At 45.5% G+C, this 16,944-nt stretch overlaps 1 protein-coding gene across 1 annotated transcript in view; it reads left to right on the top strand.

The window, feature by feature from the left end:
* Window positions 1-16,944, top strand: part of LOC131286998 (zwei Ig domain protein zig-8-like) — a 42,919-nt gene that overhangs the window by 12,989 nt on the left and 12,986 nt on the right. Inside the window, exons 2-5 of the mRNA XM_058316012.1 lie at window positions 733-1,777; window positions 8,831-8,968; window positions 16,008-16,153; window positions 16,251-16,321. Coding sequence (XP_058171995.1) covers window positions 8,896-8,968; window positions 16,008-16,153; window positions 16,251-16,321 — 290 coding nt within the window. The 5' untranslated portion in view covers window positions 733-1,777; window positions 8,831-8,895. The remainder of the gene's footprint in view (window positions 1-732; window positions 1,778-8,830; window positions 8,969-16,007; window positions 16,154-16,250; window positions 16,322-16,944) is intronic.

Genomic DNA, 16,944 nt, shown 5'->3' with positions numbered 1-16,944 from the left:
ATCCTCAGGATCGCTCGGGAGAATAACCTCCCCCAGACCCCGAACGCAAACCGGACCCTCACGAACACGGTGGCCCAACCAACGGAAAATCGCCGCAGGCAACTAACGAGCCGGCGTCGGTGGTTTTCTATCGGGTGAAGTTCATTTTTCAATAACCTTTCCTTCACCCAGAGCGATGGCTTCATTTCCCGGTGCAAATGGAGCTGATAAAAGGTTAAACTCGAACGATACCTGGACCGCAGTATGCATTGTGTGTGTGTGTACGTGGGTGTAAGAAAAGTCCGGGCCTAGGATGGCCGGCGAACGTGCGCTTTGAGTGACAAAGCTATTTATAGGTGTCACCGTTGCACATTAGTTTCCTTTCTTTTTTTTTACTTTCCTTTCTTTCAAAAAGACCCCGGCTACCGTTTTCCATTGCACCACGCTGGAACGCTGACCTCCGGAGGGCAGCAATTTGCACCGCATGGATATTTTTCCACCACCAAACGACGAATGACGACCACGAGCGAGAACGGTGATAAACTGATGGACGTCATTAGGGAACCGCGCACCGCCGGAAGCGGAGGTTTTTCCGAGCATCCCGGGGATGGGAAACCCTCACTCACACACACACATACACATACTTTACGATTTATGACGATTTATTATGGCTAAGGGGATGGGCGAAGAAAATCGCATTTCCGCACCGAATCCTGATCATTTTCTGTTTTTGCTTGTTTTCTCTCGTTTCAGGTTTTCCAATTTATAGTGCATACATAAAAACGGTAAAAGCGCCGTAAATAAATCCACCATATTACCAGTAAACGTATCCCAGTAGCGCAAATAAATATTACTCTTCCGGTGCCGGTGGTTTCGAAAAGTGTGCGTTTGATAGAGTTGATTTATCCTTTCGCTTCCCCAAACAAACATCATCATCGAACGTAAAAATATTAACCCGCCTAGCGCCTAAATAGCTGCAATGTTCGTAGACACGTGTGCTTAGCCGGGTTGGTTTGTTGCGTTAGCTCAAGAAAAGAACCGAAACCGACATAAATACAGCCAAACTAGTTTTCACTCATCCGGCGGAGGTAAATCAAAACGTTGGCCCACGCAAATTGAGCATCCGACGCGTTTGACTCCATTTTATCAGCACCGAAAAAAAGCTCCAGGAATAAACGGACGACGTAATGAATGTTTGCGCACCCACCGGGGTGAACCGGGCGGAAAATCTCCTTTCCGTTCGTCGGGCGTAGGTTGAACTTTCAAAATCAAATATCAGAGAAAAAAAAACGCCAAAAACAAAAAGAAAAACATACCCCAAAATAAGCCCAGCCCCAGTTCGTTAAATGTTACGCTAAGAAATCAGCCGGCGGGGGTTTAGAAAACAGGAGCAAAGTGGAAAGAAGCTCGCGGTGGCTCGGAGGGAGGGGTGGAGAGAAAAAAAAGGACACCTTAAATCGATGCCCGAAACCGGAGCAAAGTGAGTGAGGGAAACCAAGTTTGCAATAATTTTGGACGGATCATCGAATTTTCCTAACGGAGAGCAATTTGTAGCGAGATACACTCGGCTTGCTGAAGGAAGCTGTAAAAAATACACACCCACACACACACACATACACACCGGAGTGACGTGAACGGTAAACAGTGTTGCCAGCAGCGGACGGGGACATCAACAAGGGCTTGGAAAAGATGGCGCCCCTGTAAAACCCCTCACCCGCCGAAAACAAGTGAAAAGAAAACGAAAGTAAATAATCCGAGCAGTGGCGCACACACACACACAAAAGCGAACGCAAACAAGGTGAGTAAAATATTAAGAGTTCAATTTGGAAATGAGTTTAGGATGTGCTGGTGGCGCGTGGCGTGGTTCGTTGTTTTTCTTCATCACTTTGCGCTTCCACTCTCGCAAAACCTTCAATTTTGCAGCCTTGAAGTAACGTAGGAAAATGTGTAGCTCACTCGTTCTCTCTCCCCCCCCCCCCCCTCCCCCACCCCCCCCCCCCCCCCCACCCATCTTTCGCGACGGGGAAAGCTTACGAAAGTTTGTAATGAATTTAACATGAAAGGAAATCAAGTCAACTGTCTCATCCGACAAGTCCTTCACTCTCTTTCTCTCTCGCTCTCCTACTCGTATTGTTATTCGGTTTGTTTAGCGCTTTGGGATAATTATTCGTGAGTTTAATTCCACCGCTCAAGCTTTCGCTTTCGCAAACAGGGAGGGGGAGGGTGGAAAAGTTTCTTCTTTACTTTTTTCGCGTGCGCGTGCGAGGATTTCTGGGCGAAAGCGCAATGATTGCGACGATTACGTGGCTCGTTTTCAATTTATTTCAAATTAGAACGATGTGGCAGTTGAAATTCCCAAAAATCCTGCACGGGCTTAAGTTAAAGTTGTCGTGGGGGGGGGAGTGTGAGGGTTCCAGCGTTTAATCCGACGTTAAATGGCTTTCGCGAGGGAAAGAAAAACAGGAAAACTGCTCGCTTGGATGTGTACATTAATCCTACCTTAAGATAAAGAAAATCGGAACTCCCAGTGTGTCACTTGTGAGGCCGGAGGAATTATATATTCACAAAAGAGGGAAAAGTGTCAGCCGAATGGGACGCAAAAAAAGTAAAAAGTAAAGAAGCACGCGAGAAGTGGTAATTTTTGGAAGGAGACCATTTTTCTCCGGGAGCACGAAGGTGGTAAGCCAGTAGGAAGTTGCAACAACAACCTCATCGTTATCGCAAGCAGAGCCTCACCGGAAGCCACCGGTTACAATGGAGGGACTTTTTTTTACGCTTTTCCACCCAACCTGAATAAAGTTGACAATTTTACTTCCCACCCAGCGAAAATGCTCCGCTATCACCTTTAAAAAATGAATATTTATATTCTCGCGCGACCGCCAACTGTTTAGTCAGCAGCGCGGAGCGTGTGAGAAAAAGGAAAGTGGAACCAGTGTTGGGAGGGGGGAGGTGGAAAATCATACTTAACTAAAGAACAATAAAACAGTCAACCCTTTGCAGAGGAAAAGCTCGGCCGGCTGCTGTCCAAGGCCTTTTTCCCCGGATGCCCGGTGTTGTCGTGGCTTTTTTCACCACCAACTTCTCCGGCACAGTTTTAAGCATGGCGAACGAATGAAGACACATACACGCTTTCTGGCGTAAAGTTTTCAGAAGGAGGAAAATCACCAGGGTCTGGGGGTTGGCAGGTGCTGGAAAGTTTTGAATAAATATTGCTATTTTTCATTCCATTTTGTGGCTTCGCCAGTGTGGTTTTCTTTGCCACCGCTTTTTCGACACAAAAAAGACGTTGGTTATTTTTTAACTTTCCTCTTCCTCTCCTCCCCCTCCCTCTTCCAACAACCTACCTCTCTGTGTTCTCATAGTGGGAGGAAAAATCATCACCGGTACGGTGGAGGTGTTAGTGCGCGAGTTCACTGGCAGCCCGTGACCTCCGCGCCACTTTTCCACCTCTTGGCATAATTTTCCTTTCGCGGGGAGGACATTTATTTTATTTTTATTAATGTTATGTCCACCGGTCGGAGGATTTTTTCTGCCTCTCCCGCCCTCTCGTCTCGTGTTATGTTTCTTCAACCATCAACGGAACACATTTATTTTTCCGAGGCGTAAGTCCGTAAAACAAACTCCGTATGGTCGGGAAACGCTAGGTGGGGGAGAAAATGTATGCTGTTTGCTGTACAACCGGATTCATCATCGGCGAAACCACTAAACGTCCGCAAAACGAGGGGTTGGGGAAAAGCAAACCCAAAAAGGTTTAGCACTTCACGCCACGGACTGGGGGAAAAAAAAGCACAAGAAACCCTGGTGAAAATTCACCTTTGTTGCCCCCTGCGGGTGCGGGAGGGGGGAAGTACCGTGATTGTCGAGGTTCTTTTTCCCACCACCGAGATGGGTTTTATTTTTAACCCCTCGTACGCATGGAAAAACTCCTCCCGCTCGCTCCTCGAGACTCGAGAGTGGAAAAGTGCACGGCAGAGCCCGTGTTTTCCGAACTTGAGCTGCAGCAAACTCGTCCTCGACCAGCGTTCTTTTTTTTTTTTACACAGTCCCATTATAATCCATCCCGTGCGCTCGTTCAAAATTTTCCTTCCTTGTGTGTGCGCTGCTGGCGAAAAGCGCTTTTCATTTGATTATAATTTATGGGTGGCAAAAGTTTTGCAAAATTGCTTTCGCTCATAAATTGCGCAAAATTACTTTGGGGAAGAAAAGCTGCCGAAGGAGGAGGGGAGAAAGTGGGAGGGGGCAGGTAGAATGGTGGAAAGATGGTGAATGATGCAGACAAAAATGGGGAGGGCGGGGAAAAAATAAACGCAGACATAAATGTTCAAACGAGGAAAATTCCTTGCCGAAAATCGCGCAAACGAGCTGCAACAAAAGAAAACGAAAGAAAACACAACCACAATGAGGGGTGCGGGGGGAAAAACGCATCCACCAAGCGAAACGACGCGAACCTATGACGTCCCGATGGTCGATTTGGTGGAAAACGAGCTTTGCCTACTTGAGCTAACAATAAAATAAAAAGTCAACAATGAAGAATGTTTAAGGCAGTTAGGGAAAAAAAAGTCTTAGGAAAAACACAAGACGCCCATCAAGTTTTTCGAAACCTTAATATTGCTTTCACTCTCGCACTCTTGGATGGCTCTGTTTGTGGTACATTGATAACGCTTTTCTCTGTCGAGCGTGAGAGAGTTTCCCGTTCCGGCCGTGGTTTTTCCTCAGCAACAAAAAGGAAAATGACAAATGAGGGGGAAAAAGTTAAGGTTTTCCACCGGCCCAGCACCCGGTCCCGGGATCGCTCAAACGAACTTTCCCGGGGCTGCTGCAGAAGTTTTCCACACTACGGACACCGCTTTTCCGAAGGCCGGCCGGGATCGGCAGCGACACGAGGTTCTTGTTTGAGTTATTTTCCTCCGGGTTTGCACGTGCCTCGATTTGCTGGGAAAAATGACAGGAAAACATCCCCACACACACACACACCCACACACACATACTCCAAATAAAAGTAAAATGGGAGACGGGAAAGGCCTGCAGGTCAGACCGATCGACAAAAGGATCGTTTCGGGGGGAGGGTTTAAGGATCTTCGAGTGGGTTTTCCTGGGCGGGGGGGAGGCGATATGGGGTGTAAGGCGGGAAGTGGGTCAAACAAAATTTTCCTAATTCGATAGAGTTTAACGAAAAGTCCAAAATAAACACTGAGCGCACAGTTTTGCCTTCGCCGGTAGTCGGAGTCTGCTGGAGTACGAAACTTTGACCACTTTGGCAGTCGAGCGGGCCGGCCTTCAACCTCTCCTCTCCCCGCGGACCACCCTCTTCCCACCATGGGAGGGCAGGTTTTTCCCATCGGCAGATTCCTTCAGATTCCTTTCCCCCGCACGGATATCAAAAGAGCAGCTAATGAACTTATATGAATTTTCCATCCGTGGCGGAAAGCAGACCCTGTCGACAAAGTTGCGCGGGCGGAAAATTGGTTTTTCTGGCTGACCAACCCGTTGGGGGACGGGGAAGGGGGGAAAACCGTCGCCGATGGAAGACGATCGAGCGATCGGGCTAACGAAGCTTTTTTCCGCTTTCAGGTTAACACACACACCCGAACTCTTGACACAACCGTGTTTTCCGCAGGCAGAAATGTGTCTTCAAGAAGTGCCGTGTAGGTTTGGAGGGATTTTTCCGTTTGCTACCTTTGTGCATAACCGACCCAGGAAGGCATTTTCCAACCAGTTTTGGGTTTTGAGAACGACGGCTTCTTTTTCCCGCTCGCAATTTGGTTGATTTTCAATCAGTTTTCCTCCCAAACCGACCGATTTGATTGACTTCGGGGGGGGGGCCCATAGTTTGGGGTCACTCATCCGATTTTCTCGCTTTTCTTCGTTTTGGGAAAATTCTCCCGGTCAAGTAGGGTGATCGAATCGGGCGGGATCAAATTTATTTCTTCACTGGTTCGACACAATAAGATGAATTTCCCTTCCGAGTGGTGGAGGAACACGCGGAAAATCTGGGATGGAAATGACACCCACACGCCCGAGATGACGATGATGCTGTTGACGATGCTGATGAGTCAATCTGTTGTGTAATAGGTGGCTGGAATTTGATCTTTTATCGGTGGCCAATTCGATGGAAAACGGAACGGAACGGAACCGCCCACGGCCTTTCGCGACTTTTCCGTCTTCGCGGGAGCTTCGGGGAGTGTCGCCGAAGCAATTAGGCGGACATAAAGTGTGCAGAAATTGAATTTTAATTTGCGCCCATGCGCGCTTCGGTCCCATTTTCGTCGCCGACTCGCGCTAACGGGCCACCGTTAATGAGCGACCCCCCCGCCCGGAGTCGGGGGCTGTAACTGGCTGTAATTTGTGCGGGAAATTCGTTCGCCATTTTATCTATCGCGACTTTCGGCTCGTCTCGCGTGGAAGGAAGGGGAAACTCCGGGCGGCGAAGGAAAGCAGTTTGGTAATTTCTTGAGAGCCTCCCGACGGTGGCACAAATAGCGTTTCCGTTCCGCTTTCCTCCCATCGCAGTCTTTTTTTTCCCCGAGATTCGGGTAAACAAAAGAAAACCCGGCGACCGAATTTTCCACCCTTCGATGGCTTTCCACCCGGCCCAGGACAACAGCCCAGCGATGCCGGACAACTGATACCGTTCGATAGGCTCGGTTTTTGGGTTGCTTTTTCCCGTTCGTGGAAGCCAACCGTCCGTGGGGCAAGCTTTGTGTAATTTTCCCCACCCATCCCTCCCTTTTCCGCTGACTTCCGGCGACGAATTCTGCCGCCCGTCGGTTGCAGTTTTTCGGCTTCTGCCCGGTGGACAGCAAATTGCCCAAATTCGGATGCAGTCGACCGGAAACCTTCGTGAGGTCTGGCCGCAGACCAAAGTTAGCGAACGTGAATGCCCAAGGGAGGGGAAGGATGGGGGTTGGGAAGGTGGAAATCACGCACACTCTGAAACGCCATCGTCAGAAGCTGAAAAGAATTCCTAAACAAGCGGAACCGGTGCGAGGAAGGTGGTGGTGGTGGTTCTTCGGGTTCTCGTTTTTCGAAATGTCACGCTGCGGATGTTCTGACATTGCGTTCCACAACGGGGCACCGTGGGACTTTGCGTGGACAGAAGATCTAGTATTAAAAAATACCATTTTTTTGTTTATTGGTTTTTGAAATTTGAACTAAAATGTAAATACTATTTTTTGAATAATGTAACATGTTTTAATCAAATCCTTAAAATATCCTTTTCACTTAAAACACCTTTATTTGTATAAGAAAGCATTTAACAAATTGAATTAAACGACATCGTTTGAAGATCAATTATAAAATTGACGATTTTTCAAAAATTCATCTCAATTTTCAATTTACAATTTAAAAAAGGTATCAAACTTTTGTCGAACAGCAGTCGATTCCTTCTTCGTTTGTCTGTAGATACTCATTTCTCTGTTTACACCAAATTTATTAACATTCTCCTTGTAAACGAGACAATTTTCCAAACCTATGTATATTCTAAACGGAGTCTACACTGTTATGTCCATAAGGAGGTGAAATACATTTCTTTATTTCTTCATTCCTTCATCAGACAAAATTCATCCAGTTCAAATTTAACGTAGGCTTTTCCGTTTATTAACTTGATTTATATTTTTTTACAATTTACCACAACAGTGGTTTTCATTTTTATTGCTCCAATCTGACTCTGTTCCAAACTTACTTCATTATGTTTAGATTGTATTTAAGTGCATCTTTCACTTATGTAATTGGTCTTTAAAATCAAACCGAATCAATTTCCTTTCGAAATAATCCTTTTCGAACCTACAAATAATCCAATGTCCGTGTAAAAGCTTCCCGGTTGTCCCACTGTGGCCTCGCGGTGGTTTCAGTTTTAATCGAATTCTGTCTGGCCACAGATATCGCCATCTGATGGCTTCGGTTAGATAACACCTATTCTCTTTATCACTTACACAAGTCACTTTGCACGAAAGGCCGCCGGATCGAAACTGGATGACTTAAATGGAGGATATAAAGGCATGCAGAACATAAAAGAGTGAGAGAGATAGAGAGCGAGAGTAGTAGAGAGAGAAAGAGGTGAAGGTTGCATGACAGAGGAGCTGAATAAAAACGACCCAATTCCCGGTTTTGCGCCAGCCAAGCGTCATCCGATTTAATCGTGAGCATCTGTTCAGAAGTTTCTCAATCACACCAAAAAAATTGCTGAATAGAGAAAAAGAGAGAGAGAGAGAGACGGAGAGATAGGGCAAAAGGACCAGTAAAAAGGGGAGGGAAAACAGAGGGGAAAGCTGGCATCAGGATTGCATAATGTTCCTTGCGTTTAGCGATTGCTCCTGCTCGCTCGTTTTGGGTTTTGCTTTTATTTTCCTCACCGGGTTGCGGGAAAATTATTCCTTTCAAGGGCATGCTTCACGCCAGAGCCAAGAGCTTGTCAGGCAAGTGCCAGGGACGGGAGGCGGGGAACGAAAGGACACTAGAGCTCGCGAAGCTTGGAGGGCCGAACGTTTCGGAACGGGAAAAATTGGATTGGATTTGCCCGGACCGCCGGGGTTTCCCTTGGCAATCGAGGCGATTTGGAAATCGGCCAACTGTGTAATCGGGTTGCAGCCGTCCCGGTGTGTCGCTTTTCTTCCACCACCGGGAGGGACGGTATGATAAATGTACTTCTGGTTGGATGCAGCGCTAGTAAGAACGAAAATAAAACTAAAGAACCATACGGTCCGGGTGGGGGAAATAACAATTTCCACTTCTCGATGCATTCGAAAAGTTTGATTCCATTCCACGGTCGTCCTAGGTGAATTTTCATCGCATTTTCTTACCCAGTTTTCTTCATCTTCCCTTTTTTTTTCTCTCTCTCTCTCTCTGCTTGCAGGTTCAGTCTTCTATGAATTGTGACGCGCCGGTACGGCACACCGCAGCACGAAGGCCGCACGGAAGATGTCCGCTCTGAAGGAACGCAACAAAATGTGCCATTCTAATTTAATATTCATCGTGCTCTTCATTTGTACTGGTAAGTAAGCGCGCGCGGCCGGCGGAAGCACCCGGGCTTCATTTAGCTAATTTGCTGCGGTGCAACCGCGTGCGATGTTTTCCACCCCCGGGGAGTCCGGGAGGCCAAATCCCACGTTTTAAGGGAATTAGATAGTGTTGAAATGGGGCGAAGACACCCGCACTTATGATATCAAATGCAGATGGTTTATTTAAATGTGGGACAAAGGCAGGCGGGTTGCATTGCTCCGCCGAAACGGAACGACGGATGCATATTTATTTTTGCTAATGAACTACACGCCGTCAGTAGTACTTATATTTCAATAAGGTTTAAGTTTTCTTTGAAAAGAAAACAACAAAACATTTTGAGCTTATGGATTCATTTAATTCTATGCTACAGTGCAATGATAAAAGTAATAGAAAAATAATAGAAGAAATGAAAACATAACAATACCATTCTAAAACAAAACAAAGGAAAGCCATTTGTAATTTGTTTGTAAGATCTGCAAGTTAAAAAAAAAACCAGTGCCATTCTACAAAACAAATACATAAAGAGACAATACAAAATAACAGAGTCAAAATAAATAAATAACTTATAAAAATTCACGTAAAACATGGCAGTCTTGTTAAACCCTTGAAACGTTTTAGATTTCAAAGAAAAACACTAAATAGAGAATTTGTTACCCTCTCTTTCTTCATTTTATAAAACTTATTTAAAACGATACGAACCACATTACAAATAATTTTTCTATGTTGGTGATGATGATTGATGCAAAGTGTATGCATTTTCTCCCACAACCCTCGTGATGTTTCGAAGACCTACCATTTTCCAGGCTTTCGAAACACATTTATATAGAGTTTCAGGCATTTAAACAAAGTAAACTATCGTCCAACGAGCTGCAATAAATCGCACAACAATGCCTTCTCCCGATAGTTTCATTAGTACTTGAGCGTTTTATGAGACGGAAAAAGGAATTGTAGCAAACTCGCCAGGTGTAGCTTCCTATAATTGCACTCTGTTAAATGAATCGGTACAATTGTGTTGCTAGAAAATGGTGCTGCAATATGCAATGTGCAGCATTTTCTTGAAATTCCATTTTCAGAGGTACAACACATTGAAACGTTACTGATACTTCTGTGGACAATTTTGTTCACACGATTCTGTTTGAGTAAAATACAACCCTTGACGAAAATGAAGCATTTTCCGGAGGCCAAATATTTCCCCTCATTGTGCCGCAGCTCGTACGAAGAATCAAATATTTATTAATATGTATATAATATCTGCTTGGTAACTTCCATCAGACTCGTCCTCGCTCGCTCTCTCTACAAGGACGTTTCGTGCTAGCTTTGTGTTCGCCCATACCGCCCACTGCTAGATGGCCCCATTTTCCACACCCACGGCGCGCGGAGGAAATGAGTCTTTTGGGGCAATAGGAGTCAAAAGTCAGCCGAGCTTTTCCGTCGCGCTGCGTACGGCAAAACTTTTGATTTATGTGTTCATGCGTGCGTGAGACAAAATGTGCGTTCGTGGATTTGATTGTGTGTGTGTGTGTGTAGTCGAGATAATTTTGCGAGCGCATTTCAATGTGACGGCGACGAGCGGCGCGAAGGCGAAACCAACGGACGGACAAAGTTCGACTCGTGCGCTATCTACGATAATAACAGCTCATCAGTTTCATCTTGTGCACGGGGCCGCCAGGAGTCATAAATTATGTGTTTCGACTAACCCTGTGCCCCGTGCCCTTCTCTCCTCGCGTTACACTACCGCAACCCAGCGGGAGTCACCCGGACGCGGCGGTGGCTTTTTCCGGGGAAATTCTTCGGCGGTCCGGTAGCTTTCGCTCGAGTACATTACTGCTAAGCCCATCCGGTTCACTTGTCGGGTGCCGCATAGTTGAGTTTTATTAAAACACAACCACCTCCACCGAGGCTCGGTTCTTTAGGATGCCATCTCTTTCTTTTTTCTTTCGCTGGTTTTTCTTTGTCCCTACCCACACTTGACCCCTCCCCCGGTGGAGGTCGTTTGATTGAGGAATTAAATCAATACCGTTTTCCCCCTAAACCCCCACGGAAATGTTTTCCACCAGGGAGTGGAAGGTTGTCGTGTTCCCACCCACGTCGGCAGAAAGGAAAAAAGAGGAGCTTTTAACCAGAATGAATAAATCAATAAGTAGTTTTCCCCAGCTACTCATGCACGGGTTCGAAGGGTTTCGGTACTTCCCGGGACCTTTTCCGTCAAAGTAAATGTTTGTAAATACCCTGGTGGATCAATAGAGAAAGTGTATTCGTCAGTTAAGTACTTGTTTCTTTCTCGGTTCTTTAGCATTTGTTTGGAGAATAAATCAAATCAAAGCACCCGATGGTGCGGAAATAACTAAGACACTTCATTTGTAGTAGTGTTTTAGATGAAACCGTTTGTGTTTAGAGTATAAAGTGTATGAAAAACATTTCCTTTAATTTGTTTCAAACAGTGTCTTTTCATTTTTACCTTTACAAGAAGACTCTTTCTTATCACCAGCAAATACGGTACATTATACGACTCTTTGCAAAGAGCCATGTTAACCTTTACTTTGTCGATGGAAAGTATTTTTGATACCAAGCTTAATTTCTCCAATTTGGATGAAACCATTTGTGTTTGGAGTATTAAGTATATGAAAACCAACTCCTTTAATTTGTTACAACGAAGTATTTTCATTTTCACCTATAAAAGAAGACTCTTTTTTTATCACCAGCAAATACGGTACATTATACGACTCTATGCACAGAGTCATGTCAACCTTTACTTTGTCGACGGAAAGTCTTTTTAATACCGAGCCTTATTTCCCAGCGGTCAAATATATTGAAAAGGAAGGATTAAACCCGGACAATGTCGCTGAGAAAACCGGAATGTCTGTCTGGAAGTTCGCTCAATATTGTCCTTAGAATGTTCGACACACAAAACCAAAACCTGGGGGTCCCCTTGGGTGACCATCGGGGGTCACCTCAAGTTCAACTCCAATTATCTTGCACTGCAGCTAATCAAACAGCACCGTGTGGGATACGCCGCAATCAACTTCTTTCCTGAGCTTTCCAATTTTCCCTCGTCCCATGTGCATCCCCCCGGGTGGCCTCCAGTCCCCGGAAGCCACCACAAAATAGCAACATCAGCAGTGGCGGTCGGGTGGACGGGCGTGGCCGAGAAAACCCACTCATAATGCTAATCATACGTTATACGCCCGTGCGAGGAGGACGACACAAAGCGGGGAGGGAGAGAGAGAGATCTCCTTTTGTTGGCAAATAATGCAAATGAATGTAAATATGTGTTCCGGGCTCGGAGGGACGAGCGACTGAATGTCCGTGTGTTACCACCGCCGAAGAGACGCAGGACCCGGCCCCAAAACTGTCGCTCGTCTATCTGGAGCGTGTGCATTGGGGCGTGTGCACAGGAAGGCGGTGTAATTCAATTCGATTAGGTTCACGTTTGACCGCAGAAACCGTCGCAACTGAAATTGCAAAACACCGTGGACGCAAGTGGCAAGTGAAAAGGCACCGAGGATAGCGATCTGTCGATCCGGCAGCAATCCCGCACCAGCGGCGCCTAGAGGTATGCAATCGAATCGGCCGAGTGTACTAAGCTACCCGCACCCGTGCCCATTGCATAACAAAAGGCGCGCACTCCACACACTCGGCTGCAGATTGCGTCGCTAACAACAGCGCGCTGAAGTAAATGTGGCTTTAGCGAAATTCGGGAAGCCGGAACACAAGCCACGACACGGAAATAGGGTTAGCTCTAAGGGCTCGAGACGGAACGGGAGAAAGCGAGCGAGAAAAAGGAGAAAGACGGTGAGTATCACCCAACGCCAACACTGCTGCTGCTGAGGGCAGATAATCTAATTAATTTGATGGTAACTCTTGCGGTTTGGGGTCGGAGGGCTCGCGGTGGTGGTGGTGAAGCGTGTAATGAATAAAAGGACACATGACGACACCAAGTGTGTGTGTGTGTGTGTGCAGGTCCGTGTGCATCGGCCTTCGATACGGCCCTTCGTCAGCCGGCTCGACCGGATTAGCTGATGCCAGCTAAATGCTTTGCCGCTCGATGAGGCGGAAAAACAAACGAAACGGAGGATACGCAGACTGAACGCACAGGCGACGGTCTGTGTGTGTGTATGGTTGGTTGGTTTGGGGGTATCAAGAACAGTAGCCGTGGGAAGGGACAGGGTGGTAACTTGTTGACTATCGATTAAATCAAGATCATGGCTTCGAGATACAGTCCATTTGACGATGTCGCTCCATCGATACCGGCCTTGGGATTACGTGGGTGTGGGCCGTGCGGCCATTATACGAGTGCATGATGAAACCGGCGGATTTGTATTGGATTACGGCCGAGCCGGGAGCGTGTGTGTGAATGCTGCGGCCGACGGACGCTTTCAGCGAAAAGGTCAGGTGAGGAAAAAATAGTTTCCCTATCGCCTGGTGCGGACACGTTCGTGTCGGTACGATAAGGCTTCATGCATTATGCAAACATCATTGAGGATGGATGTGTCGGGCTTGGAGTGCACTTTTTGAACAGCCCGTAATTTAGATGGCATCGCGCGTGGATTTGATGTTAGAAGATAGTGGGAGCATCAGTTAGAGCGATCTACGTTAAATAATGGTCTTTAAATTATGTTTACATGACATTTTTCAGTCAAATTGATATCAGAGATGCTATAAAAAGAGAACTGCTGTTAGTGCATTATTGCATGCGCCTATAGGTATGCAACCGACACAGCATGGCAACATTTATATAGGAGATATTTTAGTAATGCGGTTTAGTTTTCATAATGTGACTGTTTTAAAATTCAAAATCGTTGTATAAAAACCCACAAAATGAATCGTATCATCCGGATTAACACTAATGTTTGTGGCTTATAAGTATATCAGACAAATAAATGAAGAATAAACTGAACACCAACTAGTTATGTTTTTCATAAGTGGAAGATAAGGTTTCTTATAATTCATAGATGTAAAAGGAGACCGGTTTTATCCACAAGAGCTCAGTGTTGGTCGAATTATTACCACACACTCTGAGTAGATGTAACACAGGGCTTAAAAGAAGAAGTCAACCTCATGATATCATGTTGCAGTTCATCTAAAAAATCGTCACGACCCAAGCGCTGGATTTTACTTGCTTTTTATTTATTTATTACCATTTCAAATATAAAATTAAACATCAAACAGTTAAGAGGATTTTACGAACGTAAAGTAAAGAACAGGCTAAACCAAAATACACTAAAATAGCTGCCTTTATGCCCTCTCCGCAGCGCACTGCATTTAGTGCCGATAGTTATCAGCCAGTATATTAGCTTGAGCTTTATGTTGAAAGTTTCGTTCCATTCACTAGGGCTCCTAATTAAGAGTCAGTCATTTCCTTGCGGGCGCTACTCGAGAATCAGAACTCCACCACGGTCTCATAAACATTATTTACTCCCGTTTTGCTGCCACGCTCGAATGCCGGGAGGGAAACGGCAGCGACCTAATAAAACACACATGCCCGTATCGTTCATCACCAGGCCGTCGAAAAACAAAAATTGGCTCGAAACGAGCGCGTTTTCACGATTCGTTTTATCGTAATGTTTACGTCAGCTGGCGAACACGCGTAAACGCGCCGTTTCGAATGGCTTTGGAAAACAACTTAATAAAAAAAAGTCACACACACACACACAGACATAAACAAGGGATAGAGGAAAGTAAAATAACAGAAACTATATTATCAAGCACCAGTCGATTGGAACACACAGCGAACGATAGAAAAATAACAGCCAAGATAATTCGGATCTAATCCCGAACTCTACACATTGCCGACGAAACTACCATATTATCATCGTCGTCGTCGTCGTTGGAGTCCTTGCACGGTGCAGCAAATGTTCCGACACTAAAAGGCACACCCTGGACTGGAACCGAAAATCACCGATTGGTGGAAACAGAGGAAAAAATCACGCTCCCACCTCCCCGTCACTAGCTTGTCGTGGAAAACTGTATTTAATTATGTGGCTCATTTACTTCCGGCTCCCAAACGGCAGAAACAGCTTTTCCCTCCGTGAATGGATGTCTCTGCTTATGTGTGAGAGTGTGTGTGTCCTTGGGAGGGGGTAGACAACTTTTTTATATCTTTTTTTACGAACCGAAATCCTCAATGGTCTGCCTCCGCCGGTGGCGCCAAGAACGCAGTTGGCGTCGGCGATGATAAAAACCTTCGGGTGGTCTGCGGAACTAATTTCAAACTAGCAACATTTTGGCCATTGTTCAAAGGGAACAAAAAAATAATCATTGGAGAGCTAAATAAACTCGGAAATTGAGAGAACAAAGGCGTACGAATCAAAACATTGTAGAGGAGACACGAAGCACACGAAAGCTCAAGGTTGATCGTACTGTGAGAATGTTTTGACTGTTGAAAATGTGAAAAAATGATTTAAAAAATGAAACATGAAGAAATTCATAGCATGATATTGGTTTTCACAATCTAATCTCCAAAAGATCCATAATCCATAAAGAAGAGAATGATAAATGAGAGGAAGATTATACAAGTCGTTTAACTTTACACGGTTAACTTTTATTGTTTAACTGATAACAGATATACCTATTTGGGCAATACAACTCAATCTACTTACAGTGAAGAAGGTTTTCAACACTTTTGAGAAGTTTAAAATCGGCAACATTACTTTATTGAAGAGTTCATAATAATTCTACGAATAATGCCATAAAAATTATATTCTCTTCGTGAGTTACCATCACATGCAATGCAAAACTTCTAAGTACTTGTTTGATTGCTTTGCAAATTATATTAACTTCTGTAAAACTTCTTAAACTCTTATTTAATTGAGCGACGATATAATTGTAGTCTTTCCTAACAACATAACAAACATATTATACAATTTTTTGACGAGATTTTAACAAGTTCCTTTTTCCGTTCTACCTTAGTAAAAGATGTTTACACTGCAGCTTGGCGACGTCCGGCGAAGACGTCCGCTCGACCATTCCTTTTAATGCTTCCGTTGTTTAATGTTTCATTCTTTCCCCCCTCCGCATTCTCCACTTTGCAGATTATGTAACGGGCGATATTAGCACATCCTTAGCCTTAAGTAAGTTGAACTCCGGTGCAACATTTTTCGCTGGACCATACCTAGACGGAAGCGGCGTTAGCAATGTAACTACACAAATCGGAACACATGCATATCTGCCGTGCAAGGTAAGTGCCGAGTGGTTTCAGTTGGCATTTTTCCCTTTTCCATTATGTAATTCTCTTGTTCACTCTCGCTCTCTCTCTATCCATTTCTTTTCCGCAGGTGAAACAGCTAGGGAACAAATCTGTTTCCTGGGTGCGGGTGAGAGATGATCACATTCTCACAGTGGACAGGTGAGCAAAATCGCCATGATTAATGCGTTTATAATTAGGTTGGAAGCACCGGCAGCATCCCTGTTAAGCCCACTTGTTACAAGCGGCTTACAAGCCGTGGGGGAGGGAGTTCTTTGCATCGGTTTTCCAGCTTCCCTGGTTTGAATGGGTGAATAGAATCTGTGGACTAAGCGGGCATAAAAGATTGGTTCCAGGAACTAGTGCCAGGAAGCTGGTGGTATCTAGTGCGGCAGTGATAACCTAGACCCAGTAGTTGCCCACTTCCAGGAATAGTTGAAAGCTGTTGCAAACCGAGTGAAGCGAAGCACAAAGGTGGCCCTCGAGCGTGTTACGCGAGGGAAGCGGCTTTGAACAGCACGATTTCCCAAGGATTATTGACAACTGTTTGTCGTTCCGACGCGATTCATGCGGCGTTTGCGTCGAGCGAGCGCCATTTTGAACCCGGACCGGATTCGTTCGTTGGAGTGGGGAACCCCTCCCGTGGCTGAATCCAACGTCGTGTCTGGTGCTCATTAGGGGTTGTGCCGTGCGCTCTGTGCGAAAGGACAATTACCAGCACAAGCTGGCTCACTTACTTTCTCGCGCTTTATCGGAACGGAGGGTGGCATTGTGCCGGTCGCATT

The sequence above is a fragment of the Anopheles ziemanni genome, chromosome 3 (assembly GCF_943734765.1).
Source record: "Anopheles ziemanni chromosome 3, idAnoZiCoDA_A2_x.2, whole genome shotgun sequence".
In the NCBI taxonomy this organism is placed as follows: Eukaryota; Metazoa; Arthropoda; class Insecta; order Diptera; family Culicidae; genus Anopheles; species Anopheles ziemanni.
This window is presented reverse-complemented; position numbering and strand designations above follow the sequence as displayed.